The sequence below is a fragment of the Drosophila hydei genome, unplaced genomic scaffold (genome assembly GCF_003285905.1).
Source record: "Drosophila hydei strain 15085-1641.00,03,60 unplaced genomic scaffold, DhydRS2 tig00000001-arrow-pilon, whole genome shotgun sequence".
Lineage (NCBI taxonomy): Eukaryota > Metazoa > Arthropoda > Insecta > Diptera > Drosophilidae > Drosophila > Drosophila hydei.
The window spans coordinates 9,942,330-9,966,511 of record NW_022045643.1 but is presented as its reverse complement, the minus strand read 5'-3'; the positions used below and the strand labels follow the sequence as shown (position 1 = coordinate 9,966,511).

Below are 24,182 nucleotides of genomic sequence, written 5' to 3'. Positions count from 1 at the left end.
ACCAACAAGATTCACTAAGCAAGTGCGGAACAAAGCGGATCAACTATGGGATACCCTTCAAAATGCTCCTAAATCTATTCCCTAAACGATTTTAAATCAAATAAAAATATGTTTCTTTTAGGTATTTTTCATTAATAAAATATTTTCAGTTTATTTATGCTTATTTAAAAAACGCCTATCAAACGCATCCTTCGCTCTTCGAGCCGCGTTGTTGGCCTTTGTGCTTGGCATAGCACTAAATTGAGTTACGCGTTGGCCGTGGGTTACCGTCCCAACCGCAGCACCCACTGTGCGCTTGCCACTGCCCTAGGCTGATGTAACCCCGATGTTAGTTAATTTGGGCTTGTCACGATAACATCAACCCACGCCCAGCTTGTGGCGGATATTTCTTTGACTTCGTCGCAGTTGTTATATTAATTAAATGGCTTTCAGTGTGGCGGAGTTAAAATAATTATAATTCCCTTCAGCACTGTACGGCCTACGCTGTTTAGCTAAAAGCTAACTCGGTACTAAACATAATTGTGGCTTATGCTCAAAATGTTCACTTTGATTTTATATTCAACTTTCTAGTTTTGCCAGCAGCCCAGTTTCAAAGATTGCTTAAGTTAGTATGAGTTATTACTTAGTTATTCTACCCACTGGAATAATGTTATGACGCTGCAAAGGCAACCTGTTGGCCGTTCATAGCTGAACGTTAAGATAAGCTTAAGCTTCAGCCCAAGCCCTAGGATTGAATAGGCAACCGAGCTATTGGGTATTGAAAGCCTTATCTATTGATTGAATTTTTTTTGGTTTTAAATAAAATGTATACAAAATTGAAATAAAATGTTATCAGTGCACTTAAGACTTATGAAACTTTATCAGGGTCTGATTAAATCAGCGACAAAAATTGTGTCTTGAAATAAAAAAGTCACCACGTTAAACGGGAAATTCCGAGAATATCTCTAGAAATTAAAATGTAAATTTAATTGAAAAAAAGGAAAAAAAACCCTAAATACTTAACATTCCGCGTGTCTATTTAATTATGTTTTTACATGGTCAACGCTGTACAAAAACTGATTAACAATTTTGGAATGCCAATGAAGATTAACTGACAGCAGACCTAAAAGAAAAATACATTTTAGCATTTGAATTATTTTAGAAAGCCTTAAAAAATTTATATTATTTATTTATTATTTCCAAGAATTCAAAATGTTAATCATATTATCACATTTGCTTGTGGAAATTTCAATATATAGAAAATAAATTTAATATTCATCGCGATCAGTCGTTCGACCTGTAAAGACGTGAATTCGAACAGCCTTCGCTTAAGCTCTACTGCTGCAGAGTTCTAAAAATAGAACTTTGCGGTGCATTCTTCAACGCAACAGCAACAAAAACCGCACACGCAGCGTTTTCTTATCGCTTGCTTCCGCGTAACTCAATTGCTTTAATTGCAATTTACGAAATTTCGTCGCTTGGCGCGAGTGCGCCTGCACTCAAAAGCACAATCCGCGATGACATCTAATGTCAATAACCTCGCTACAGCTGTAAAGGTAAATGCAGAAATGCAAGCCCAGCTTAACGTTGTGATGGCAAATAGGCAAGCCTCCATCATGCCAATAAACTCAAAAATAGATATCGCCTCCGTGCAAGGCATCACTAACAACAAAAACACGAAACGTAAACAGCCAAATTCACCAAAAACCATCAAGAAAAGGCTCATCTTCGACGAACCAAGCACCAGCAATGCAGCATTAATATCAGAAAATCGATTTTCACTGCTCGTAGAAGAAGATGAAGACTACAGCGAATCACCTGTAGCTCCAGAAGCCCCAGTATTGACCGACCAGCAAACTACTCCGAAACCTCGTCCGCCCCCCATATGGTGTCCAAACATCAAGTCTGTGGCCCTACTTCAACAGATAATAGATAAAGTAATTGATGCTAAATCATACGTAATTAAGCCAAAGAAGAATAACATAGGTGTATTAACCCAATGCAGTGAGGACTATCGCAGAGTTATAGACCACTTTACTAAGCTGGAATTGGAGTTCCACTGCTACCAGCTTAAGGAGGACAAACCATATAGAGTCGTGTTCAAAGGGCTTCACTCCAGCACTGATACAACACTAATTAAAAAGGAATTGGAAACCAAAGGCCACACAATTACAAATGTGCACAACCCACTGAGCCGTATGGACAAAACACCGCTAAATATATTTTTTGTTGACGTGGCTCAGGCCCCCAACAACAAAGAAATTTTGGACATTCGAGTTGTCTGCAGGCAACGCTGCACAGTGGAACTGCCAAGAAGATACAACGACCTGACACAATGCCATCGCTGTCAAGAATTTGGACACACACAACGCTACTGCCACAAAGCTCCCAGATGTGTGCGTTGCGCCGGGAAACACGCATCCAAAGACTGCACCCGCGAAAAGGACCAGGCACCAACTTGTGTGCACTGTGAGTTACAGCACCCAGCCAACTATAAGGGCTGCCAAGTATACAAGCGGTTGCGCAAATTGCAATCCCCAGCACAAAAAAGGAGTCCCACACAAACACCGTCTACGGGTCCGAGTACTGCTTCCGAAATTACAAGGCCCCGGAGCATTACCCAAGCCACGAGCTTTGCAACGCCTATTAGTGGTGTTTCTTACGCACAGGCCGCTAGAGGTGGACCGTCAAATAAGAATACCACAAGTGACACTTTGTTCACTGAAATGCTTCAGCAACAACAACGTCAGTTTGACGCAATTAATGCCGAGCTCAAAGCGATGCGAGAAGTACAATCCCAACAAGCAACCATGCTAAACAGTTTAATGGCCATCATAACCAAGCTTGCCTACAAATAATGGCTTTACGTGTGGGTATCTGGAACGCCAATGGCCTGAGAAACAAGACTCAGGAACTGGCTGCGTTTCTCTCACAAGAAAACATAGATATAATGTTAATAACAGAAACTCATGAGTGCCCCACTACACAAATTTTCGGATACGAACACTATCAGGCTCATGGTGAAGGAGCAAACTGCTTTGGTGGATCCTCAATCCTCATACGAGCAACAATACCGCATACACCTTTACTGCCAATTTGCAACGCAACAATGCAGGTCTCAGCCATCACCCTGCCTACGTCTATTGGAGCGATCGAAGTTGCGTCAATTTATCTTCCGCCAAACACTGGTCTGTGTGATCATCACATGGAACAGGTTCTAGGCCAAAGGTTGAATAAGACCCTCATCGGCGGCGACTGGAATGGATGGCACCCATTTTGGGGAAGCAATAGTGCGAATCGTCGCGGAGAAGTCATATTTGAGGCGATTCAAAACTTACAATTCAGCATATTGGCGACTGGAGCCCCCACCCGTTACCCAATTAATGGACACAGGCCCTCGGCAATCGACTTCGCTGTCTACAAAGGCATCTGTGACCGGCAATTGACCATTGAAGAATCCTTGGACCTATCCTCTGACCACCTGCCACTAATAGTCACAATCCACGCGCAGCCACAGCCCTTGCCCATTAGGAAACAACTACTGCCAGCAGGATCAGATTTAGGAGTCTTTAGGCGCGAGCTCCATTACTCTTTGCACATAGAAATGGAACTTAACACTCCTGAAGACGTGGACTACGCAGCAAACAAACTGCAGGAAGAAATAGTCAAAGCTGCGCACCAAGCCGCCCCACCATCTTGCCAAACAAGACAACAGTCTCCGTACAACATCCCCCTCACCTTGGAGGCCCAACACCTACTAATACACAAAAGATGGGCCAGGAGACGCTGGTTAAGATTACGCACGCCTGATGCCAAATCCATGTACAACGAAGCCACGAGGCATCTTAAAGCTGCTCTCGCCCTGCTTCAAAAGAGGTGTATCAGCGATGCGCTGGTACGAGCTGAATCGCCCACTGACGCAGAGTTTCAATTATGGAAATTTACAAGAAAGCTCAAACGGCAGCCAATACGACGTCATCCCATTCGGAGCATTTCTGGTTCCTGGCACATTGGAGACGAAGCTCAAGCTGAGGCTTTTGCAAACCACCTTCAAGACCAATTCACGCCGGTGATTACCGCAGAGGCCTCAGAAATCGAAGCAACAGAAGACATCGTTCTCTCGCCCCTCCCAGCTGAAGACCAGATAACTGGATGTACAAAAGAAGAGGTTCTTGAACACATCAGAAGAGTGAAGGCAAAAAAATCCCCTGGATATGATCTAATAAACGGCAGAGTCCTTAGAGCACTGCCTGACTCCACCATAGACTACATAACTATGGTGTACAACGCCATGCTCCGCATCCGGCACTTTCCAGCCTGCTGGAAGCGCGCCGTGATTGTGATGATTCCTAAGCCTGGCAAACCCGTGGGAGAAATTGAGTCGTACAGACCAATTAGCCTGTTGCCAGTACTCTCCAAAATATTCGAAAGAATATTTCTGGAACGAGTACTGACACATCTGGGACGCCAGGAGGCCATTCCAAACCATCAGTTTGGCTTCAGGAGACAGCATGGAACACCGGAACAGGTTCACAGAGTTGTGCACCATATCCTTGGAGCCTTTGAAGAAAAGATGTACTGCTCTGCCGTCTTTTTAGACATCAAACAGGCGTTTGATCGAGTTTGGCACCTGGGACTGCTGCAGAAAGTGAGGACCACCCTTCCAGCCCCATTTTTCGCGTTGCTATCCTCATACCTTATTGGAAGAACCTTCCAAGTGTCAAGGGGGCAAACAGTATCCTTGACTAGACCAATTATGGCTGGAGTACCACAGGGTAGTGTTCTAGGCCCAACACTTTATACTTTATTCACAGGAGATATGCCAACTCCCGAGCCAAATATAGGAAGTACAGATGCAGTACTCATAGCGACCTATGCAGATGACACCGCCATCTTATCACGTCACGTATCTGCGCAAGAAGCTTCAGACTCACTACAAAAATATCTGGACTCTTTCGGACGCTGGGCAAAACGGTGGTGTATCACCATTAATGCACAAAAGTCTGTACATACTACCTTCGCCACTAGAAGAGGAGATTGCCCAAGCGTTGCATTGGGGCCCACTATTCCCAAAGCCTCAAAAGTAAAGTACCTTGGTATCACTCTTGACAGAAGGCTGACTTTTAAAGCGCACATAAGTCAAGTAACCTCAAAATGCAAAAGCAAGCTAAAAACCCTCGACTGGATGCTGAGAGCTTCAAGCAAGTTGTCTTACAGCAGCAAGGCCGCCATCTACAAGGCAATAGTTGTCCCAACCTTCGTATATGGTATCTCTCTATGGGGCTCCTCGGCGAAGACTACAAGGAACAAAATTCAGACCCTGCAGAATAAAGCACTACGCAGATGGACTGGAGCCAGCTGGTTTGTAAGAAACTCAGTCTTACATAGGGATTTAGCAATTCCCACAGTTGCTGAACTCATTGGGCGACACAGTTCAAGATACGCGGACAGACTTGCAGCGCATCCTAACCATCTCGCAAGCAACCTGGCTATAAACAACAATAGGCGAAGACTGAAGAGATTGCATCCTCTAGACAATATTAGAACTAATTAAGATAGTAGCTACAAGTGCAGAATAATTGGCATATCTGCCCTCCCATTAGTTAAGGTTTAGAGCTAAATGCGCTATAGAGTCTAAGACAATAAGCTGCAACAAAATAAAGAAATAAAAACGAAAAAAAAAAAAAAAAAAAAAAAAAAAAAAAAAAAAAAAAATTTAATATTAATTACGTGTGCAATGATCCAATTTAATTTCAATTCTTCACATTTTATTGCTGCCGAAATGCATAACTTTGACTTTGTACTAACTATGTTTAGCTTTAGTTAGCCATTAAGAAGTGACTAGAAGTCAACTAAATAGTCGCCTTATCAAGGCTTTAAATATGAGGTAAAGCAAACTATTATATTCTATCATATTCATATGAACCATATCCTTTATGAATCTCAACCAATTTTCCTGTCAGCCTTTCTGTGCTTAAATTGTTGACTCAATTTTCGTTTTAATTCCATTAGCATGATGAAGGGAATTTTAAGATGTGCCAAATAGGCGACAAACGTATATGTATATATATATACACAGGCACATGTGATGCTAATGAGGCTATTATATAAATTGCTTAAATTGCAAATAACACAAAATATGGAGCCCAAAGATGTTGCGCATACGCCGGGTATACGCACTCGCTTTACGGGGCTAGTAACAATAAAACATAAAGTCATGGTGTGTGTGTGTGACTGCGTGAGACATTTAAATTGTGCGTATGATATTGGAGAAGACAAACGAAATGTTTGCCAGACTCACTGTAAATGTGAAGCCTGTGAAAGGTTGTCGCAGACACAGAGTTCAAGTTTAAGCATCCCTTTCATCTAATCATATTTGCTACATCCAATAGCTTAAGCTGGATACAGCGTTGAATTCATATATTATATTATATTATATTGTATTGTATTTTAGGTAGGTCGAATGAAGAGACTGTTGACTGTGCATGCCACAATATTGACTGAAGCGTAAGGAGTCGCCAAAAGTTTTATGAATGAACAAGCAATCGGGCGACTGGGTGTCGGGTGCCTTGTTTATTGATTGGAATTTTGTGTGCTTTAAATAGGCGTCAAAATGAAAACCAAAATTATCTGCTTCTTTTATTTTGTCAGAGTGGTTGGTGTTTGTGACACCTTGCCGAGGGTCGCATTAAATGTGCAGCCGAAAAGTTCGCTAAAATTTTTAGATTGAAGGCAAATTTCAATAAATTAATTTAAAGCAATACTGAGTGAGCTGTTGTAAGAATCAATAAGCTGCAAAGTATTTAAATTTGAAAAAAAAAATAAATAAAAGGTTAGAAACAATGCGAACTGTTTGTAATTTATTTTCCAACATTGGATATTTTTGAGTTTTATTACCAAAAAATAATAAATTAAAAATATTCAAAATATTACAAATTCACTGTTTGCAATAAAAAAAATTTGGGCTTTTCCAATCTTAATTAATTCAATTCCTATATATATAGACATATTACCTAAAAATGTAGCACCTGTTGTTGGCGTACATGATTATGGTTCGATAATAACAGGACAAAAACTTATTTTATCTAAAATAATATATTAAATGTAAGTTTATTACTTTGTAAGTTTATTACCTTCATTTACACATTAGTTCAGATATTACGATTCCCAATACTTATCATGTTTATATGATGCTTAGGATGAAACTTCCACTCGTTAGGAACGCTCAAAATTCTTTTAAAAAATATATATTAAACTAGTAAAATTTGAAAGTGGAAGCTTAGTCAGGAGCAGAAGTTTTGTGGCGTTGTTAAGAATAAAGCAAATAAAATTGAATTTGAGTTGATCACATTTTATGTTCGCCTGTTGATCATTGAAGCTGCTTTGGCTGCAACTGTGACTAAAAATAATATGAGGAGTGAGTCACCCACTCACTCCCTCACTCAAGATTGGCATCTTCCACTTTTACTTTGCTTTCTTGGTTGCTGTTTTGTGGAAGGTCTAATTGAACCCAAAACTTACCAAGTTGTGGCGCGTTTCAATAAACTATTTCACATCAATATTGAATGATGGCAACAACATTTACATTTGACACAAAAGGGAAAAGTGTCCCGGCGTAAAAAAAAACAAATAATGCGACAAACTGTAAAATCAGTTGATTATTTAATTTTTACCATGCAAAATGCAATTTGCGCTTTTCCGATTTCGACAGTTAAAAATAGATTTTTATTTTCAATTCCTAATTTGCTTCCAGCGAGATAGGGCGATATAAATAAAATAGATTGTTGTTGCTGAAATTATGCTTGAAAGTATTGTTCGCTTATATTTGAAACGCAAGAACAACTCACCGATTCGGATTAGGCAAAACGACCAATACACATGAAACCATACCTCAGCAAAGTTTAGAACAATATTTTTGCCCATTAGGTAACTTACAATAGATATTACAATTATATAAATAATATGAATGCCATTAATGGTTACAAATATTAAGATTAGCACTGATTTGGCCTATAATAAAAAATTTCAAATTCAATTAGGCTTCAAGTTTATTATCATTCTCGTTTCTTTAGTGAGCACTTACATATATTTCGTGAATGATTAATATAAGCGAGGATCCCAGTACTGGAATTTCGGGCACCAGATGCAGTAGCAAAAAAGTGTGATCGTCTTTCATTGAATGGAACGAGATGAGTTTAAGTTTTAAGGCATTGTCCATAAGCTTTTAATATTACCTTTGCTTCCTTTTTTATTGCCAGGATCTGAAAAAAGCAGAAACTCGTATTAAAAGCAGCCAACTTGAAGCACAGCTACAAATGTCAAATTACACTTTATGCCATAAAAAACTAAAATGAATTTTGTGAATGCAACGCTTAAGAACATTGTGATTATTGCAATAATAAAACATCCCATGCGTAATGAAGCGCAATGGCAAAAATGCTTGGCATCAAACATCTTCCCGATGCAAAAGCTAAAACTAATCAAATTGTAAAATATAAAAACTGTTATAGCTCAATTTGAAACTATATGCTTGGGTAGGGGTATGCCAAATTTGAAACTAGAATAAAATATTAAATCATGTGCATAATTTGCAGACATCATGCAATAATATGTTATACGCATCATAGAGTTAAAGTCTGCGGAATATTATTTATTAAGTTTGCGACTTTTCGCCGAGCTCAACATAAAATAGATTTTAAGTAAAGCTCTGCTTGAGTTGAAGTCCTTGAATGCACGGTCCAAAATTGTGACTTGTGCTCTGGGGCCATCCGTCGGGAAGAACTTGCCTGGCACATCCGCCAGCTAACAATTTGCTGCTTCAACTTCAGCAAAGTTCGAGCAACATTTAGCCGGCTTCGTTGTCAACTAGAGGCATCTGCTTGCTTGCCTTGCTGTTGGAATAAATGACACAGTTGCAAAAAAGGAAAATAAATGTCAAATATATTTAATTTGGAATTTTGAAATAGTAAAAAAATCAATCGTGCAATTCGATCATTGAATATTTCGAATTTGTTCTTGATCTGCAGAAGTCTTCATATAAATGAATATTACTATATAAATAAAATATATAGTTGTTCCTGGAATTGAATTTGAAATCACTTTTCAATTTTATTTGAAATAAAACTAAAACTTACCAAATCGAAGTAAACAAAATACCCAAAATAAGTGAATGTACAGACCGGCCTCATTTACTATAATATTTGTACCGCCTACCGCAGTTATAGCAAACATTACTATAAAATAGACAATGTGCGTACTAACAATGAAAGCGTAAATAAAGGCTAAACACTTCTTGCGCTAGAACGATACAAAGAAAGGTCCGAAGTTAACTCTGATTGCAGTCAGTTTGATGTCTTTACTTACGAACAATCCATAAAGAATTATCGCACTCGATGGTATAAACAGGATGAGTTCAGGCACCACTAAGCATAAGAACGAATTGTTTTCGGCTAGATTTGAAAAGGATCTATTGAAGAAATTTGCATTAATTGTTATTAAATGATTTTCACCTGATTTTTGATTGCGAATTTCTGGAAAAGGCAAGAGCTTGTGTTAAAAAGATCAGAGTTCATAATACTGTATTGGGAGTTACATTACTTGGTTCGCTATGAAATATCAACACAAATTTAATAGTCAAAACACTATAGATAAAGGTAATTAACGCAATCAAGTAACACCCTTTAAGTAAAGACATGCAACCGCAGCAACGAGTGGAACGAAACATCCTGTGGTATTCCAATGCAGCTAATTCATTTGCGGAAAAATATTTGAATTTGAAGGCAATTGCTGAGAACAACACTAAATCTAATTCTATTCAAGTAAACAATGAGTCTGCTATGTATCGATATATCGAGCATATTCCCTGAGAGTTCCAACGTGTCTATAACTCATTTTTCTGCCATGCATCCTGTGGAGCGTAATTCAATTGTTGGCTCGATTTTCATTTTAATTCCATTAGCATGACGATGGGCACTCAAAGATGAAAATGAAAAACATGCACACACACGCACACGTAATGCTAATGAGGCTATTATATAAATAGCTTGAATTGCAAATAATGCAAAAGTCAAGCTCGATGAAGATGTTGCGCGTACGCCACGCCCCCCCCCCACCCCACAATTTGTGAAGCCATTAGCATCAATTTCCTTAAATTGTGTATCGGCAGCTAGGCATTGCAATTGTGTGAGCCTCAGGTATACAAATACGAATAGCGGGACAAGAAAAGAAGCTTAGAACAAACACAAATGAACATATTTTGTTAATATGAAATACATTTTATAATTGTCTTTATTACGGAATTTTTTTTTGAACAGACACGTTATGAAAACTTCACATGTATTGCTTAATTTTGCCTCTGAGCCAAGCGCTGCTGCTGATCGTAGGAGAGAGCGATATATATGAAATAAAGCGATGTTCCTGAAATTACAATGAAAAACCTAGTGTGATTAATATTCAATGAGATTGAATATATTCTTTGACTTACCGAGATTATATGGCAAATATAGCCAGTACGCAATTATGTGGGGTTTACCTGCATTTACAATCAGATTTGTACCCATCACGGTCGAAACTATGCTATACAATACGAAGTACGATATCTGAGCAACAGTGATAACTACATATGTTAAAACCAAAAATTTGCAGTACTAAAAGTAAATTGGAAATCAAATATTAGTGAGTTGAATGTGATTAATACTTACGCCGACTGCGTAGATGAATAGCGAAACCGAGGCTACAAAGGTGGCAAATTCAGGTACCATCTGAAGTATCACGTTCGAGTTTGTAAATTCTGCCGAACAAAGTGTAAAAATTAAATATGAAATTAGGGTTTGTCACAGAGAAAATGCTTTTAAAACTACCAGGAAAATAGATTTTGGCGTCACGAGAATCTAAAAAAAAAAACAGATGAAACTCGCAGATTTGTAGATTTTCAATCATATTACCATCAACAACCCATAAAATGTAATCTATGTTCAAGACACAGCTGAAAATAGAAAATAATGAAATAAGAACGCATCCTGCACGAAGCGATAAGCAGAAGCAGCAACGCCTGGCATGGCACATCCTACGAGCTCCAAGGCTTAGAAAACAGAACACAATTAAATTCAATTTGAAAGTAAGTGCAAAGCTGCCTTACTGAAACAAAAAAATGACAAAAAATATATATATTAAAAATATTTTATAATTAAATAAACATCGTCAACTTACAACTGCTGTAGATATGGGTTTTCGAGTTCTAAACAAACCTTAACAAAAGATGTCTAAATAAAAGCATAATTTCCGGCTATCAAGCCGACAGCTGGAGTACTTCTAACTCTTTAGCTGTGTTGGCCATATATCCTTCAAGCGTCAAACGAGCGGGCCAGCAGCAGCTGTTAGCTTATCTATGATTATTGGATGGTTGCTTCTACTGCTTGCACTTTATACACAGCTCACACCTAACGTATTTATGGCATCTTAATTGAATTTCAATTTTCAATTTCGCCTTTTAATTGAATTCAATGAAAAAGTGTCGATGAAACGGTATTCAGCGCTTTGTGTGCAGCTCCCCACTTTGCCGCAAGCCCCCCGCCCGCTTCGTTTATACACAGCTCTGTTGATGCCTTTGTTGCTGTTGTTGTTGTTGTTGCTGCTGTTTATTCAGCTGTTGCTGTTGCTCCTCGGAGCGTCATCAGGGAGCCTCGTCTGCCAGCTCGCAGTTGATGGCGCCAACGACGCGACAAAACACAGCCCCGCCCCATTCCCCCATTGCCATTGCAGAGCGCCACCCTTCTACCAGATCAATTCAACGTGACAGCCCACTACCCAGGCTCGTTTACAGCGCAAGCCCATTTCAGCTGACGAATCCATTCGGCCTTCAATTGGCTTGGTTTGATTGCGCTAACACATATTTTTCCACAGGGTTTGGCTCCTGATTGACTAAAAAGTTCTAAATTGATTGGCCAGTAAATGTGGGCTAGCCGAGATAAACAAGCCATTTGGCCAGCACAATGAGTCGCAAATTGAACTCCACGAGATAATTGTCAGGGCCATTAAGCTGTGGACATAACATGCTGAATTAATAACTGAAATGTATGCCCAGGCGCGAGTACAATATTATTTTAACAAGCTGCATACACGACATTTGAATAGCACACAGCTTGCATTTATCTGAGATTCTGTGCATGCATTTGTATATATAGATATATATATATATAAATATATATATGAAACTGGCTCATTATGCCGTGCAGTGCACTATGTAGCATTCTTTCTAGCCGCTGCTTACCACCCAGAACCCTCGTTTGCATTCATAATGCATGGTCGTGTATATCTGGCCTGGCACATGTGAGATTTATGCCACTCAGCAGTGGAAATATCAGACAATACGAACGGATTTGTATGCCGGGGTTAACTCTGTATCACCACACAACCGCACATCTATAAACATGAACGGGTATTAGGCGCCATTGCCATTGCCGTTGCCGTTGCCGTTGCCGTAAGATAAAACGAGAGCGTACAGAACGAGAAAAAAATACGACGTATATATGCAAATTGCTGTCACTGTGGAAATGCCTCAGTCATTGTTGGGATTTCTTTTTTATATTACTAATATATGCATATTACTAACAATTTGATGATGCTATGATTCTGCTTGTTAAACTCGTACTTAAATGCGTACAGCGGATGCCTTTTGATCGTGCTTCTGCTCTGGGCAGCTCAGGAAAGTATTGTCATAAGATACATAAATCGCATTTGTATGGCAAATCGTTTGCTGGTGGCTTGTGGCAAATTCAATTTGCATGACACTGATTTTGCTTCTTCTTCTATTAAATTTACATTTGCGTCAAATTGTGCATCGCCTGGCCCCTGGGCCAAGCTCAGTTTCTCTATTGATTTCAATAGAAAGAAAATAAACTGCATCTCTCGTATCTCTCTCACTCTCTCACCCTCTAACTCGCTCTCATTGTTTGTCTATGCCAAGTTTTTGATGGCCACTTTGCATGTTGTGAGAGCTTAAAGGCTTCACTGCCTGAAAGTGTCTGCCTGAAGGCAGTGACTAATAAAAAGCAATGCTAAGTAAGAGCCGAGTGTATTTAAATAAACGAACCTTGAAGGTAATGGCATGACTGCAGCTGACTGAGCAGCTCGTATATGAGTAGATATCTTAAAACGGTTCTAGCTTTAACTTCAAGTTGCTGAGTCCATTACACTGAGATCTCAAGTAATATCAATAGAAGCTGAAAACACCAATTTATTTTTGCGCAAATATATTAAAAACAAGTAAGAAAGCTCTAGTCGGGGTGCCCGACTAGGAGATACCCTGATCCCAGTCCTTTGAGTTTTGTAATATTTTCCGTAGTTTGTATCGAGTATTAAAAAAAAAGAGAAAACAAATAAAAATCGACATTGCGAGACCAGGATTCGAACCCGGATTATTTGCGCAACGTGCACAAACTCTACCAACACCGCCACTTCATAACTAAAAAAAAAAAAAATAAAACAGTAAAAAACATTTCATCTCCTCCGGTCTCGAACCCGGACCAAGCTGCATACGAGCGGGGCCACTACCAACGCAGCCACTGTCCTTCTTGCACGGGCTGTTGCAAATTTGAACATAAGTAGCAGCTAATAATTCAGCACAATTCAATCGCAATTTCAATTCTTGGAATAGAAAAGAATACACGCATTTGAATGTATGTGTGCACACGCATAGGAAAAATGCGTGCGCGTGGCGCTGCTGACATGTGCTTTTGGAAATTGGCCAAACGTTTTGTTTAATAACTTCTGTTTTACTTAATGGATTTTAATGAAATTTTCAGCATATGATCTACATATCCTATTGGCTTGGTTGAGATGCAAACGCCTTCACATAATGGCCCTATTTCCAACTAAACTTAAATTCTAAGAATTTGGGGGAATTTGGAGCCGGTATCCAAAATCCAACAAAAATCAAAATTGCATAAAATATACATAAGACTAAATACAAAATTTGGAGGCTCTAGCTCTTAAGACGTTCGAGATATAATTTATTTACTGCATTTCAATAATGTTTTTATTCGATAACAATTAAATGCGAATAGTTATCGAATATTTGAAACAAACTTGACCTGCGCGTGCTATACACGGACCTACAAAAAAAATTTCAAGTCTCTAGCTCTTATAGATGCTGAGATCCACGCGTTCACACATACGGACAGACGGACAGACGGACAGACGGACAGACGGACGGACAGACAGACGGACAGGGCTCAATCGACTCGGCTTGTCGTCCTGATCAAGAATATATATACTTTATGGGGTCTGCCACGCCTCCTTCTGCCTGTTACATACATTTGCACAAAACCATTATACCCTGATTTCCCATTTTTAATGGGATCAGGGTATAAAAAGTTCGATAAATTCATTTTTTGTTTTCATCAATTTAGAAAAAAAATTACACAATAATAGAGTTGTACAGCTTCCGCAAGGTCTGTGTGAAAAGCAATAGGAAAGTCAAGTATCTTCCATACAAATAGATGATTCACTCACTTGTCCCTGCTCGGAATCGAAAGGCTTCAAATATGAAATGACTAACCGAAACAAAATTGGAAAAAGTGCGTGGCACTCGCATTTCGATGGCTGCTTGTTTGTGTCTTTGGCTTGGCTTTTGGCTTTTGTCTTAGATGGCCATTATGTGGGAGCACACGTACAGCAACAAACTGGCTGAAAGACCATTCATTGTCTTGTCCTGAAAAACATTGCAAAATAGTCGCACATTGAGCAAGAGAAACAAGCGCAAGACGTGCGCTGTGTGTCGACATTTTGGCGTTGCCTCTTCGCACAGTGGTATTAATAAGCAAAAATATGATGTATTCAAAAATAAAAACAAGCTCTCACTAATCTAAAATCTAGTTAGCCTTGAATTGTAATATTAATATTAAATTTTTAAATTTCGTGAATATATCTTATAACAAGTTTAAACCACTGTGCTCCGTTGACCAAAATGCCTGTTTGGCATTGACACTGCCCGTGACAAAAGTGTTCAACTTCACCTTGATTAATGCGATGGCATGACATTTTCTTTTACAATTGCTCTCTTTCCATTGCTGGGAAATTTGTTTTGCGCCGGCACGTTTGTGTCGCCAATTTGTGAGAGAGCCCGACGACTCCTGCTAAGAGCTTTCAGCCAGCATTCGCATTATTCATTTCATTTGGGCCAAGCCGTTGATTACTCTGGCACAGCTGCTGAGCAGAGCCGTTGATTTATTTTGTGGCCAGTGGCTTTGTGGCCAACAGTTAGATCTAAAGCGTTTCTGCTGTCAATTAAATCTGTACAAATTTGGGAGCTGTGGCAAGATCAAGGCATGACCCGCATAAAAGCATAGAGTTAAATGAAAAGACAGCCATGATATATTTGTTAAAGCAGCTTGTAGTCGAATGAATTCAATTTGATTAAGTGTTACAAATCGATTGGCATCGGTAATCGAGTTCGCTGTTTGCCGTACAAATGGCGGGCGATTAAAATGTGAGGCTGAATCGATTTGCTGCTGTTGGCATTGGCATGCGGCACACGGTGCCGTGTGCAGCATGTGTTACTTGCCACAACTTCGGGGCACGTAAGTTACAATCTTGCAGCAGGTGGTGCACAATGTGGCAGACTGCTGTGGCAGTTGCACCTGCCCTTGAGATTTTCTCTTGTAGTTTGTTGCATTTTATGTTCGTGGCCCACGTGGCGTATGCGCAACGTTCGAAGACAAATATCGCAAGTGGAATAAAAAGCATTGCATACCTTGGGGTGCACGTCGAAACAAACATGGATGAATTTAATATAATTGCAGTATAAGGCTCAGTTTGAAATAAAATGGGTAATCACCAGCAGCACATTAAAATTCGTTACTCCGCTGCTTACTATATGAATATTCTGAAAATTTGGCGTGCGGTAATCAATCGTTGGCAAACGGGGCATTTGCATGTGGCGCGTAATGCGGTCTTAATGCAACTGCTGCAAAACACATGCCCGCAGACGGTCGAAGCGGGTTTCCGGTGATGAACACACTTCAGACAGACCGGGCACTTATATGGCTCGGATTGCGGCGCCGTTACCACATCCGATTCCAATCTGTTCACTTCCTGCTGCAGCACAGGGGATTTGGGCGTGCTCGACATGATTTGGACAGGTAGCAATGCAGGCTCGTCGGCAAGGCTAATTACTTGCGATCCAGTAATCATTGTCGATGGCGGCAGATTATATGACATCTCTGCCAGATCTCTTGCTTGCTGGCGACGCTGCACTGGCTCAGCGGCAATTGGGTTTGCCCGAGAAGCACCCGCTTGACGAAAGTTCATGTAACGTGGAGGCGCTTGTATTGCAGTTGGAAAACACGCCTCGGCTTTTAATGCAGAGTCCATCAAATTAGGCTCAGGGTCGCAGCAGTGATCGAACATATCCGGCAACTTATCTGTGTTTAAAGATAGCGAATTTCGATTATTTAATAGAAAAACTTACAGTATTAAGAGTTAGGCTTAGCTGCAAGTAGTCTCAAGGATGTTAAGCATATTTCCTGATGCTATTAAAGCAGGAGCTATATTCTAAAGCAAACATCTAAATATAAATGATCCATAAGACCAGGTCACATTTTGACCTCATCAGAAATTTTTTAGCCATACTCCAACTGGGCTCAGCTTTTTCTTCAATTTGACTTACTATTGTCTGTAAACAATCCATAGTGCGCCATATTCATGTTATCATATTCAAATTGTACTTGAGTGGAAAAACCAAATGTGAATTATATTATTATATTTAAGCACCAAATTTCTTACTGCGCGCCAGCTCTGCATCAATTTGCCGGTAATCGATCATACTGGAAGTCCTGTACTTGTCGGTTTCACTTCTGGGACTGGCGCTTACTCCAAGATTGCTGATATTATAGCTCTTGTATAACTGGTTATAAAAAAGATCATCTCTCAAACACTTCTCGGCAGCTGAGCTGTTCAAGGCGAACTGCAAACGGCATTATTATTTCGCTAAGAAATACTGGACTCTGCTCACCTGGGACCGGCGTGTTGATTGCGACATTAGACTACTCGTAGAATTCGAATCTCCGTTAAATCTAAAATGATGTCTACCTGAATTTAATAGAGCTGTGTGTTATAAATAGCCTCTTTCCTAAGCCAACTGAGTAAATTACCTTTTGACATTATTAGCATGGCTCGCCTGATTGCAACAATGTATCAAGAAGAATTTTCATTTGGAATCATTTTGATCTAAGCACTGTAAGAGGATTGCAAGCTTAACCCTTCACATTGTCAATCCATATGCATAGCATTAGGATTTACTCAACAGTTTTTTTTTTTTTTTGGCTGATGGGCTCTGAACGGCTTGACATATGTGTCTGCACGTATTTAATCACATGGAACCCAGTGAAAAGCCGTTGTGGCTTTTCATTCACGACGCTGTCGCATGACATCTATGCCAACATCGTCCTGTAGCCTGTCAAAGTCTTCAACTGTTTCGCTTTATATGCTTTACTTTTTATGACCTACAGCACAAGAATGCCATAGACATATGAGGGCATATGTCATCCTTTCACACACACATGAGCCAGTGATACAGCGTGTGAAAGAGTGTGAGTTTAGCCAGCGCTTTCAAAAGAATTTCTGTTTGATTGCTGAGAATAAACAAGTGAAGGCAGCCACAGCGCTCGGCATCCTCTATTTGCGAGGGTTGCTCCTTGAGTAATGCACTCACTTATTCATATGAATAAATGTGCTGACAAACTTCTTTTGTCAAAAATAAGTTTTATTATACATACTTTCTTTGATATATTTCTATTTAGGTGTGTGTCTTAGCCTTCCATTCATAGGCTTTGTGTACACAAATATGCCATCAATATATATTATTCATTTTGTATGGCATCTTAGTTGTCAATCTACCCACGTCGATAAGTGACTGCGGTGATTTGCGCTCCATTTTGCCTGCAGCATGTGCTGAATTTTACGCACATTCTGCTCTGGGAATGGGATTCTTATCCTTAATGTGCGCTTCAAGCTTGCGGTTAACTGCGTTTCCTTTTTATGTCCTGCTGGAGTTAAAATATATATATTTCAAATGTCATTAATAAAAATGTATTTAAAATAATTTATGTCGTTGACTTACGTTTATTGAGTTGAAAAAACTCTAGCTTTGTGTGTCGAGGTTAAGCAGCTTGAAATATACTTCTTACAGTTGCAAGTCCTTGTGGAGCAGTAAGCAGTGCCATTGGCTGATTCGGTAAATAATTCTTGTGTATTTCTGAGCTGGTCGAATTTCTGTCCTTTCAATAGACTACTGCGAGTCTAAGAGGAAATTTAATTTTGGTTTCAATGGTTTTTTTCCGGACTTTCGGGCAAGTAATTTGACCAATTCGGCTCCCATTCAGTTAATTAATCAGGCTGGCTGTCAACAGCAGAGGGCAGCAGCCAGACGCACTTGACCCTCCATTCACAAAACTTTACTAATATAATATGTTTATGAACGCACTGATATCGATTTGGGTGTTGGTTCACATGGGCTTAAGAAGTGTATATACGTATGGCTGCCGGAACAAAAATCAATGTTGACCTCGTCCGCGCAGTCGAAAACTTAAGCAATATAAACAATAAACACCTGGCCCAGGTATGGCCCCTAAAAATAAACAACTCACACACTGTGCCTCGAACGCACTGCCCAACAATGCGTGCGCCATAAATAAATCAAAGAATTTAAATGCTGACAATTAGCAGGCCACATGCTTACACTACATATCGATTAACAAAGACAAAAGAAAAAAAAGAAAATTAAATATAATAAAATATGTTCAGTTTGATGTTGAAAGTGTCTTTTGACCTTGTTGTAATTAGTTATGACAGCGTTGATATGTGATCTCTGCTTAATAGATAATTTATAATAGAGTCTAACATAACTTTGATAACAATTTATTACAAAGCGTTTTGATATGCTCTTCCTATACTCTATTTATTGACATCTGTTATTCTGTATGATTTACCTAAGAGCCATAGAATTTTGAATACTGATTAATACGTATACCTTATATTAGATATACTTTTATTATATTTATATATTTCATTTCTAATTTATTTTATTGAAAATCGATAAATATTGATTGTGAGGCACTTGACCGATTGTTGTCGGCATATGCCCAGAACTAAGATCTATAAAAGCGAAGCAATAGTATATGCCAGTCAAAAAAATTTAAGCGCCTTTTATTATTGATTTCTACAACTCCTTGAAGTTATCTTGAAATTTGTTCAATTTCTACTGTTATATATATATAGCCTATTTGTATAATTAATAACGGCAGCACGCGTGGCTAATACGTTTTATATTTGTCGTTTTATTAATGCCACAATCAAAATGTTGGGCCTTCTACTTCTTCTTGTACGTGTACTTAACGGGAATTACCCATTTAACACGCAACACTAATGGGCCAAGCACTTGACTTTTCTGTATTTTGCAGCTGAGGATATACACCTGAACGATTTATATACACGCTACCGGCAGAGGCTGCGCAAGTCGCTCTTCAGATCGGGCCTGTTCACATCGCTGGTAGCATGTGTTGTGTCCATAGCAATTGGCATCTATTACGAGCAGGTAAGAGCATTAGCCACGGCACTAACACTTAGTCGTCTGAAATAACAACTGTGTGTATTACGGTGTGCGTAGCACCTGCTGCAGACACTGCTGCTGGCATTGGCTGCCGTAATCTCTGGCTCAATACTGACGGCTCTGCAGTTTCCGGCGGTGCTTAGCTCTCCAGCGGCAGCATTGGCCTTTGCCATTGTCACCACCTTCTCGCTCGGCACCATTGCGGCCATCACGGGAGGCGAACTGGCTCCTCTGCCTATGTACGCATTGTTTCTGGTAAGTGGTCGGAGTTACGAGTCCAGATTGTGGAATACGCTTTTAATACGTCGCTTATGAATTGCATTGCATTGCAGGGCATCCACACGATGCTGCCCATTTCCTGGCCGGTCTCCGTGGTGTTAGCCTTATTTATGACAGCCATACACATCGTTTACAGAATCGGCACCAGCCCGGACTATGCATGCAATTTGCCCATGGTAAGTTTTTTATTTGCATTGCCCAACAGTTTTGCTATGAGCTGGGATTACACTTTTGCTGCAAAGTTGAGAACAAATGGGCAGAGAAATTATTGCGTTTATTATGGTTTACACAGTTCATAGAGGACCAAGCTGTCGAGGTCAGATGCACTTTTTCGTACTTGATACTTTAATATGTGAAACTGTTAAGGAAAAAGTATTTTTGTATTACGGATAAGCTGCTATTAAAATATATTAAAAAAATATATAGTGTTAAGTATAAAAACTTTTACTTAAATTAAATAAAATGAAATTGATATAGAAGTAGATGGAAGAATTAATATATAGAGAAATTAAATAATGCTGCAGCTGGTGAAGATGTCTGTGTATCCTCGCCTACTGAATCAGCTCTTAATGTGAATTTGAGCTGAAGTTGTCAGTCTTTCTTTGGCTCCCGAATCAGCGCTTCATTTCAGTCTCTATTTTCCGCTATATATTTTTGGTTATTTATACTTTATCTAAATAAAATAAACTCTACTCTCTCTACATCACTTTTGAATATTGTTGAATTTCATATTTAATATTTATATTTGTAGTCACTTGATTATTTTCTCTGCTCACACAAACTTTACTCATTAACAGTGTCAACTTTTAATTATTGTATATATTACCTAATTAAAATTTGTCACTTCATATTGGCTTACCTAATTATTGCAAATTGCTGAAAAAAATAGAAATTGAGCTGCTTTTAAAGCTGGCGCTTTAATTACTTGTTTAGTTTTTCTCGGGGCTTAATTTGCGCAGCGCAATTTGTGCGCTGTGGCAGCTCGCTCACTCACTGACTTATTCCATGCCCATCGCCTGGCATTGTGGCAGAGTTAATTAGCTGGGACACAATTGTATGTTGGGAATTCCGATTAGGGGTCTGCGGTGAAACATTGTTGGCTCTGGTTGTCGACCTGCCAATAGACTCTATTATTCAACAGTTCTTGGCGTGACCCCGTTTAACTCCCATTGCTCACTCCCCACTTCTCTCTCTTTCTCGCAGCTCTTTGGCGAGATTGTTATGCTGGCTAGCGCGTCCGTTTCCGGTCTTTATTATCGCATCATGTCGGATGCCGCCCACAATCGCACCGTGGATGGAACACGCACTGGCATCGAGCAACGCGTCAAGCTCGAGTGCGAGCGCGAGCAGCAGGAGCAGCTGCTCCTTAGCGTCATACCCGCCTACATAGCCGCCGAGGTGAGCAAACGACAGCAACTGCTCTGATTTCCCATTGTTTTTATTGTGTCTGCGTATGTGTTTGTGTGTGTGTGTGCAGGTCAAGCGGAGCATCATGCTGAAGATGGCGGATGCGTGCCAGCGTGCTGGAGGCCAGGCCTCGACATCAGCCACACGTTTTCACGAGCTGCACGTGCAGCGGCACACAAATGTCACCATACTTTTTGCGGACATTGTTAACTTCACGCCGCTCTCCTCCTCCTTGACGGCCAGCGATTTGGTCAAGACATTAAACGATCTCTTCGGACGCTTCGATCAAATAGCTCAGGTGAGTAGCAGCCGCAGCGGCTGTCGCAGCTGGCGATCCATTAATCATTTCACTTATTCTCCCTAGGAAAATCAATGCTTGCGCATCAAAATTCTGGGCGATTGCTATTATTGCGTGTCCGGGCTGCCCATCTCACGGCCGCAGCATGCTACTAATTGTGTCAACATGGGCCTGCAAATGATCGATGCCATCAGGTGAGTTGCCCTTTAAACAGTCAACAGTGAACGTGCGTTACGCATACGACATGTTTGCCGTTGGTCGACCCTTTTGACTTGCTGTTTGGTGTTTGGTTTTCCTGTGCATGGGTGAGCGTGTCTCTGTGTGTGGGTGTGTGTGCTTTAGTCGCCGCCAGCGCTTATGCAAACGTTTGTTTTACTTTCAGCACTTTGATAGTTTCTGTGGGCCATCGGGTTACAGGTGGATAAGCACACACGCACACACGCACACCCGCACACACACGCATCAATGACACGAGTGTAAACACTAGCATGCACGGATGACAACACATGCAGCAATAAATTCTGCACACTTTTTACTTAATACATCAAGTATTAAGCAGATTTGTGTTAAGCTTTAATTTGTGCGTCTATTTAGACGCTCCGATATTGCTTTTGTCGCCTGCTCTTGGCTGTCAGCTTACTGCTGCGGCATGTCAGCTTTAACTGCCTTCAGATGGATATGTATCCAGTTTTTATGTCGCCCATTAAAAAGGTATTATGCAATAAAAGACCCAAAAGAATAAAAAGAATAGGTCGAAGAATAAAAAATGAAGTTACATAAAATATACAAAACAAAATATATTATGCAATATCGAGACAAAAGCCAATTTTATTACATGCGGAAAATTATGCGCAAGTGCTCAAGAGGCAAGTGCGTACGAGTATTGTCCGAAAAGTTGGTCGACCCAAACCCCCTCTCTCTCTGCCTATCTGTCTCTGGGCTATAATGGGATATGCATGTTCACTTAAGTGTTTTTTGTGAATTTTAAATATATTTAAAAATGCAATATTTTTATTGCTTTTAATTTATTTTATAAAAATTTTTTTTGTCTAACGTGTTTAAGGGTATTTCAACTTCGGCATTTTGTTTTTATTTTTTACTTCTCTCTCTTTTTTTTTTATTTGCCAACGCGCATTTCTATTGTGTTTATTATTTTGCTCTGGCTTGGCCGCTTTCTAACATTTCATTTCATTTCACTTTAAGTATTTCTTTTGTTCTTCGCCGGAAGGCATTTGGCTTTTCAATCTCTCGCTCTTTCTCTACCTCTCTCCCTCTCTCCCTCTCTCTCTCTCCCTCTCTCTCTGTGGCCGATTTTTGTTGCTCAAGTTGCTTTTTTGCTTTGTTTGGACCATGCAGATGCAGCCCATTAAGCAGTGCAGGGTTCTTCACTTTGCTGCTCGTGAAAATGCTCAAATGCTTGCACCTCATATGTGTGAGTGTGCGTGTGTGTGTGTGAAAGGTAAAAGTTTAATTGTGAGGCGCAACAGAGGTCTGTTGCTTTGTATTATTTGGCAAATACTTTATTTACTTTAATGCGTTTTCTCTGCGCACAAAAGTAGGCAATATTTTTTTCATTTACCTGAGCACAAACAAATGCTAGGCTCGCCCGCATTCTGCACACATTTGTGAACTCTTATCTCAGTTTGCTGAGCCCAGCATGTTGAAATAATGGCCCATATATACATTTGCGTTGAGTTCCCACTGCTGGAACTTTACAAAATAAGGCGCACCCAAGTAATCGTACTCCTGCATAATTAAATTTAATTCCCAAAACTTTACAATTTCATAAAGGGGCGCTCTCGAAGACTTTGGCATTAAGAAAACCTTGTTTGCTTTTCTTTTGTATATATGTGGCCTCTCAGGCTGTTGTTTGAGTGTGTACATAAGTGTTACAATCGTTGAGCAAACCAAATGACCCAAACAAAAGTAAGGAAAACAAATCAACTCAAAGGACTCCCATGTGATTTGTTTTCTAAGACGATTTACTTCTGCTGCGGCTCATTTGGCGCACTGCACTACGAAAATACTATTTGTTAATGTTAATAACCGAAGGACTTGTTAACCAACTCGTAGCTGTGTGACCACGTGTGCTTCAATGAGTGGCCAGCCGCATGTCGTATATCAGGCCTCGCAGAGGCCTGTTTGTTCGACTGTTGTTTTATGGCACATAAAATTGTGCTCGTTACGCAACTCTAGGACTAGTTAGTATATAAGTATGTAAATATTTTTGTACATGGACGACTTTCATTGTTTGCCCTTCGTTTGCTTTCACTCTGGCAGACACGTGCGTGAGGCGACCGGCATAAATGTTGACATGCGAATTGGCATACACACGGGCAACGTGCTCTGCGGTGTCCTTGGCCTACGCAAGTGGCAATTTGATGTTTGGAGCGATGATGTTACCCTGGCCAACCACATGGAGAGCGGCGGCGTTGCGGGGTAAGTCTCTTATTTGTTGTCTTCCAATTCCACACAAAGAGTCAACTAACCAGTGGAACAGAAAAGCGCGCCTGAAAGCAGCTTAACAAGGTGCTGGGCTACACGTCATAATACCATTTTAAATGTGTCTTCATGGGCGGTGCAATTAAGCACACCTCTGGCCCCGGGGCTCAC

At 40.1% G+C, this 24,182-nt stretch overlaps 5 protein-coding genes across 8 annotated transcripts in view; 1 reads left to right on the top strand and 4 right to left on the bottom strand.

Moving 5' to 3' along the window:
• The window catches only part of LOC111604449 (adenylate cyclase type 2), a 41,493-nt gene that overhangs the window by 11,522 nt on the left and 5,789 nt on the right, over nt 1-24,182 (top strand). For all 3 annotated transcript variants that reach the window (XM_030223636.1, XM_030223512.1, XM_030223410.1), the window contains 7 exons: nt 19,437-19,570; nt 19,643-19,840; nt 19,918-20,040; nt 21,068-21,262; nt 21,342-21,569; nt 21,636-21,763; nt 23,850-24,008. In XM_030223636.1, the coding sequence (XP_030079496.1) occupies nt 19,437-19,570; nt 19,643-19,840; nt 19,918-20,040; nt 21,068-21,262; nt 21,342-21,569; nt 21,636-21,763; nt 23,850-24,008 (1,165 nt within the window). The remainder of the gene's footprint in view (nt 1-19,436; nt 19,571-19,642; nt 19,841-19,917; nt 20,041-21,067; nt 21,263-21,341; nt 21,570-21,635; nt 21,764-23,849; nt 24,009-24,182) is intronic.
• On the bottom strand, nt 7,646-8,506 carry LOC111604403. Its single transcript, XM_023322455.2, has 5 exons — nt 8,307-8,506; nt 8,214-8,240; nt 8,063-8,148; nt 7,827-7,989; nt 7,646-7,769 (listed from the first exon to the last, which is right to left on the bottom strand). Exons 1-5 carry the CDS (start codon nt 8,431-8,433, stop codon nt 7,711-7,713), a joined length of 462 nt encoding a protein of 153 aa, XP_023178223.1. The 5' UTR covers nt 8,434-8,506; the 3' UTR covers nt 7,646-7,710.
• On the bottom strand, nt 9,075-10,232 carry LOC111604404. The gene is made up of 4 exons (XM_023322456.2): nt 9,577-10,232; nt 9,489-9,509; nt 9,343-9,428; nt 9,075-9,276 (listed from the first exon to the last, which is right to left on the bottom strand). The coding sequence occupies exons 1-4, from the start codon at nt 9,701-9,703 to the stop codon at nt 9,103-9,105; spliced, it is 408 nt and encodes a 135-aa protein (XP_023178224.2). The 5' UTR covers nt 9,704-10,232; the 3' UTR covers nt 9,075-9,102.
• Nucleotides 10,249-11,110, bottom strand: LOC111604402. Its single transcript, XM_023322454.2, has 5 exons — nt 10,923-11,110; nt 10,839-10,868; nt 10,680-10,768; nt 10,463-10,625; nt 10,249-10,395 (listed from the first exon to the last, which is right to left on the bottom strand). Exons 1-5 carry the CDS (start codon nt 11,041-11,043, stop codon nt 10,322-10,324), a joined length of 477 nt encoding a protein of 158 aa, XP_023178222.2. The 5' UTR covers nt 11,044-11,110; the 3' UTR covers nt 10,249-10,321.
• LOC111604401 lies at nt 15,453-17,111 on the bottom strand. 2 transcript variants are annotated; one of them, XM_023322453.2, is made up of 4 exons: nt 16,991-17,111; nt 16,762-16,928; nt 16,646-16,702; nt 15,453-16,400 (listed from the first exon to the last, which is right to left on the bottom strand). In XM_023322453.2, exons 2-4 carry the CDS (start codon nt 16,799-16,801, stop codon nt 15,850-15,852), a joined length of 648 nt encoding a protein of 215 aa, XP_023178221.2. In that variant the 5' UTR covers nt 16,802-16,928; nt 16,991-17,111; the 3' UTR covers nt 15,453-15,849. The 2 variants fall into 2 exon arrangements, with proteins under 2 accessions (XP_023178221.2, XP_023178220.2); XM_023322452.2 differs by having other exon boundaries at nt 15,472-16,400; nt 16,762-16,942.

Excerpts from the sequence above, each read along its gene's own strand:
- LOC111604403 (XM_023322455.2), bottom strand. The coding sequence starts at position 8,433 with ATGTTTGATGCCAAGCATTTTTGCCATTGCGCTTCATTACGCATGGGA. Across the intron at positions 8,149-8,213 it reads CAATAAAAAAGGAAGCAAAG|ACGATCACACTTTTTTGCTA; the intron begins GTAATATTAAAA and ends ATTCAATGAAAG. Across the intron at positions 7,990-8,062 it reads TAATCATTCACGAAATATAT|GCCAAATCAGTGCTAATCTT; the intron begins GTAAGTGCTCAC and ends TTTTTATTATAG.
- LOC111604404 (XM_023322456.2), bottom strand. The coding sequence starts at position 9,703 with ATGTTTCGTTCCACTCGTTGCTGCGGTTGCATGTCTTTACTTAAAGGG. Across the intron at positions 9,429-9,488 it reads AATTCGCAATCAAAAATCAG|CCGAAAACAATTCGTTCTTA; the intron begins GTGAAAATCATT and ends TTTCAAATCTAG. Across the intron at positions 9,277-9,342 it reads TAATTCTTTATGGATTGTTC|CGCAAGAAGTGTTTAGCCTT; the intron begins GTAAGTAAAGAC and ends GTATCGTTCTAG.
- LOC111604402 (XM_023322454.2), bottom strand. The coding sequence starts at position 11,043 with ATGTGCCATGCCAGGCGTTGCTGCTTCTGCTTATCGCTTCGTGCAGGA. Across the intron at positions 10,626-10,679 it reads TATTCATCTACGCAGTCGGC|TACTGCAAATTTTTGGTTTT; the intron begins GTAAGTATTAAT and ends ATTTACTTTTAG. Across the intron at positions 10,396-10,462 it reads ATATTTGCCATATAATCTCG|GAACATCGCTTTATTTCATA; the intron begins GTAAGTCAAAGA and ends TTGTAATTTCAG.
- LOC111604401 (XM_023322452.2), bottom strand. The coding sequence starts at position 17,017 with ATGTCGCAATCAACACGCCGGTCCCAG. Across the intron at positions 16,703-16,761 it reads TGATGCAGAGCTGGCGCGCA|TACAATTTGAATATGATAAC; the intron begins GTAAGAAATTTG and ends TTTCCACTCAAG. Across the intron at positions 16,401-16,645 it reads TGGATTGTTTACAGACAATA|ATAAGTTGCCGGATATGTTC; the intron begins GTAAGTCAAATT and ends CTTTAAACACAG.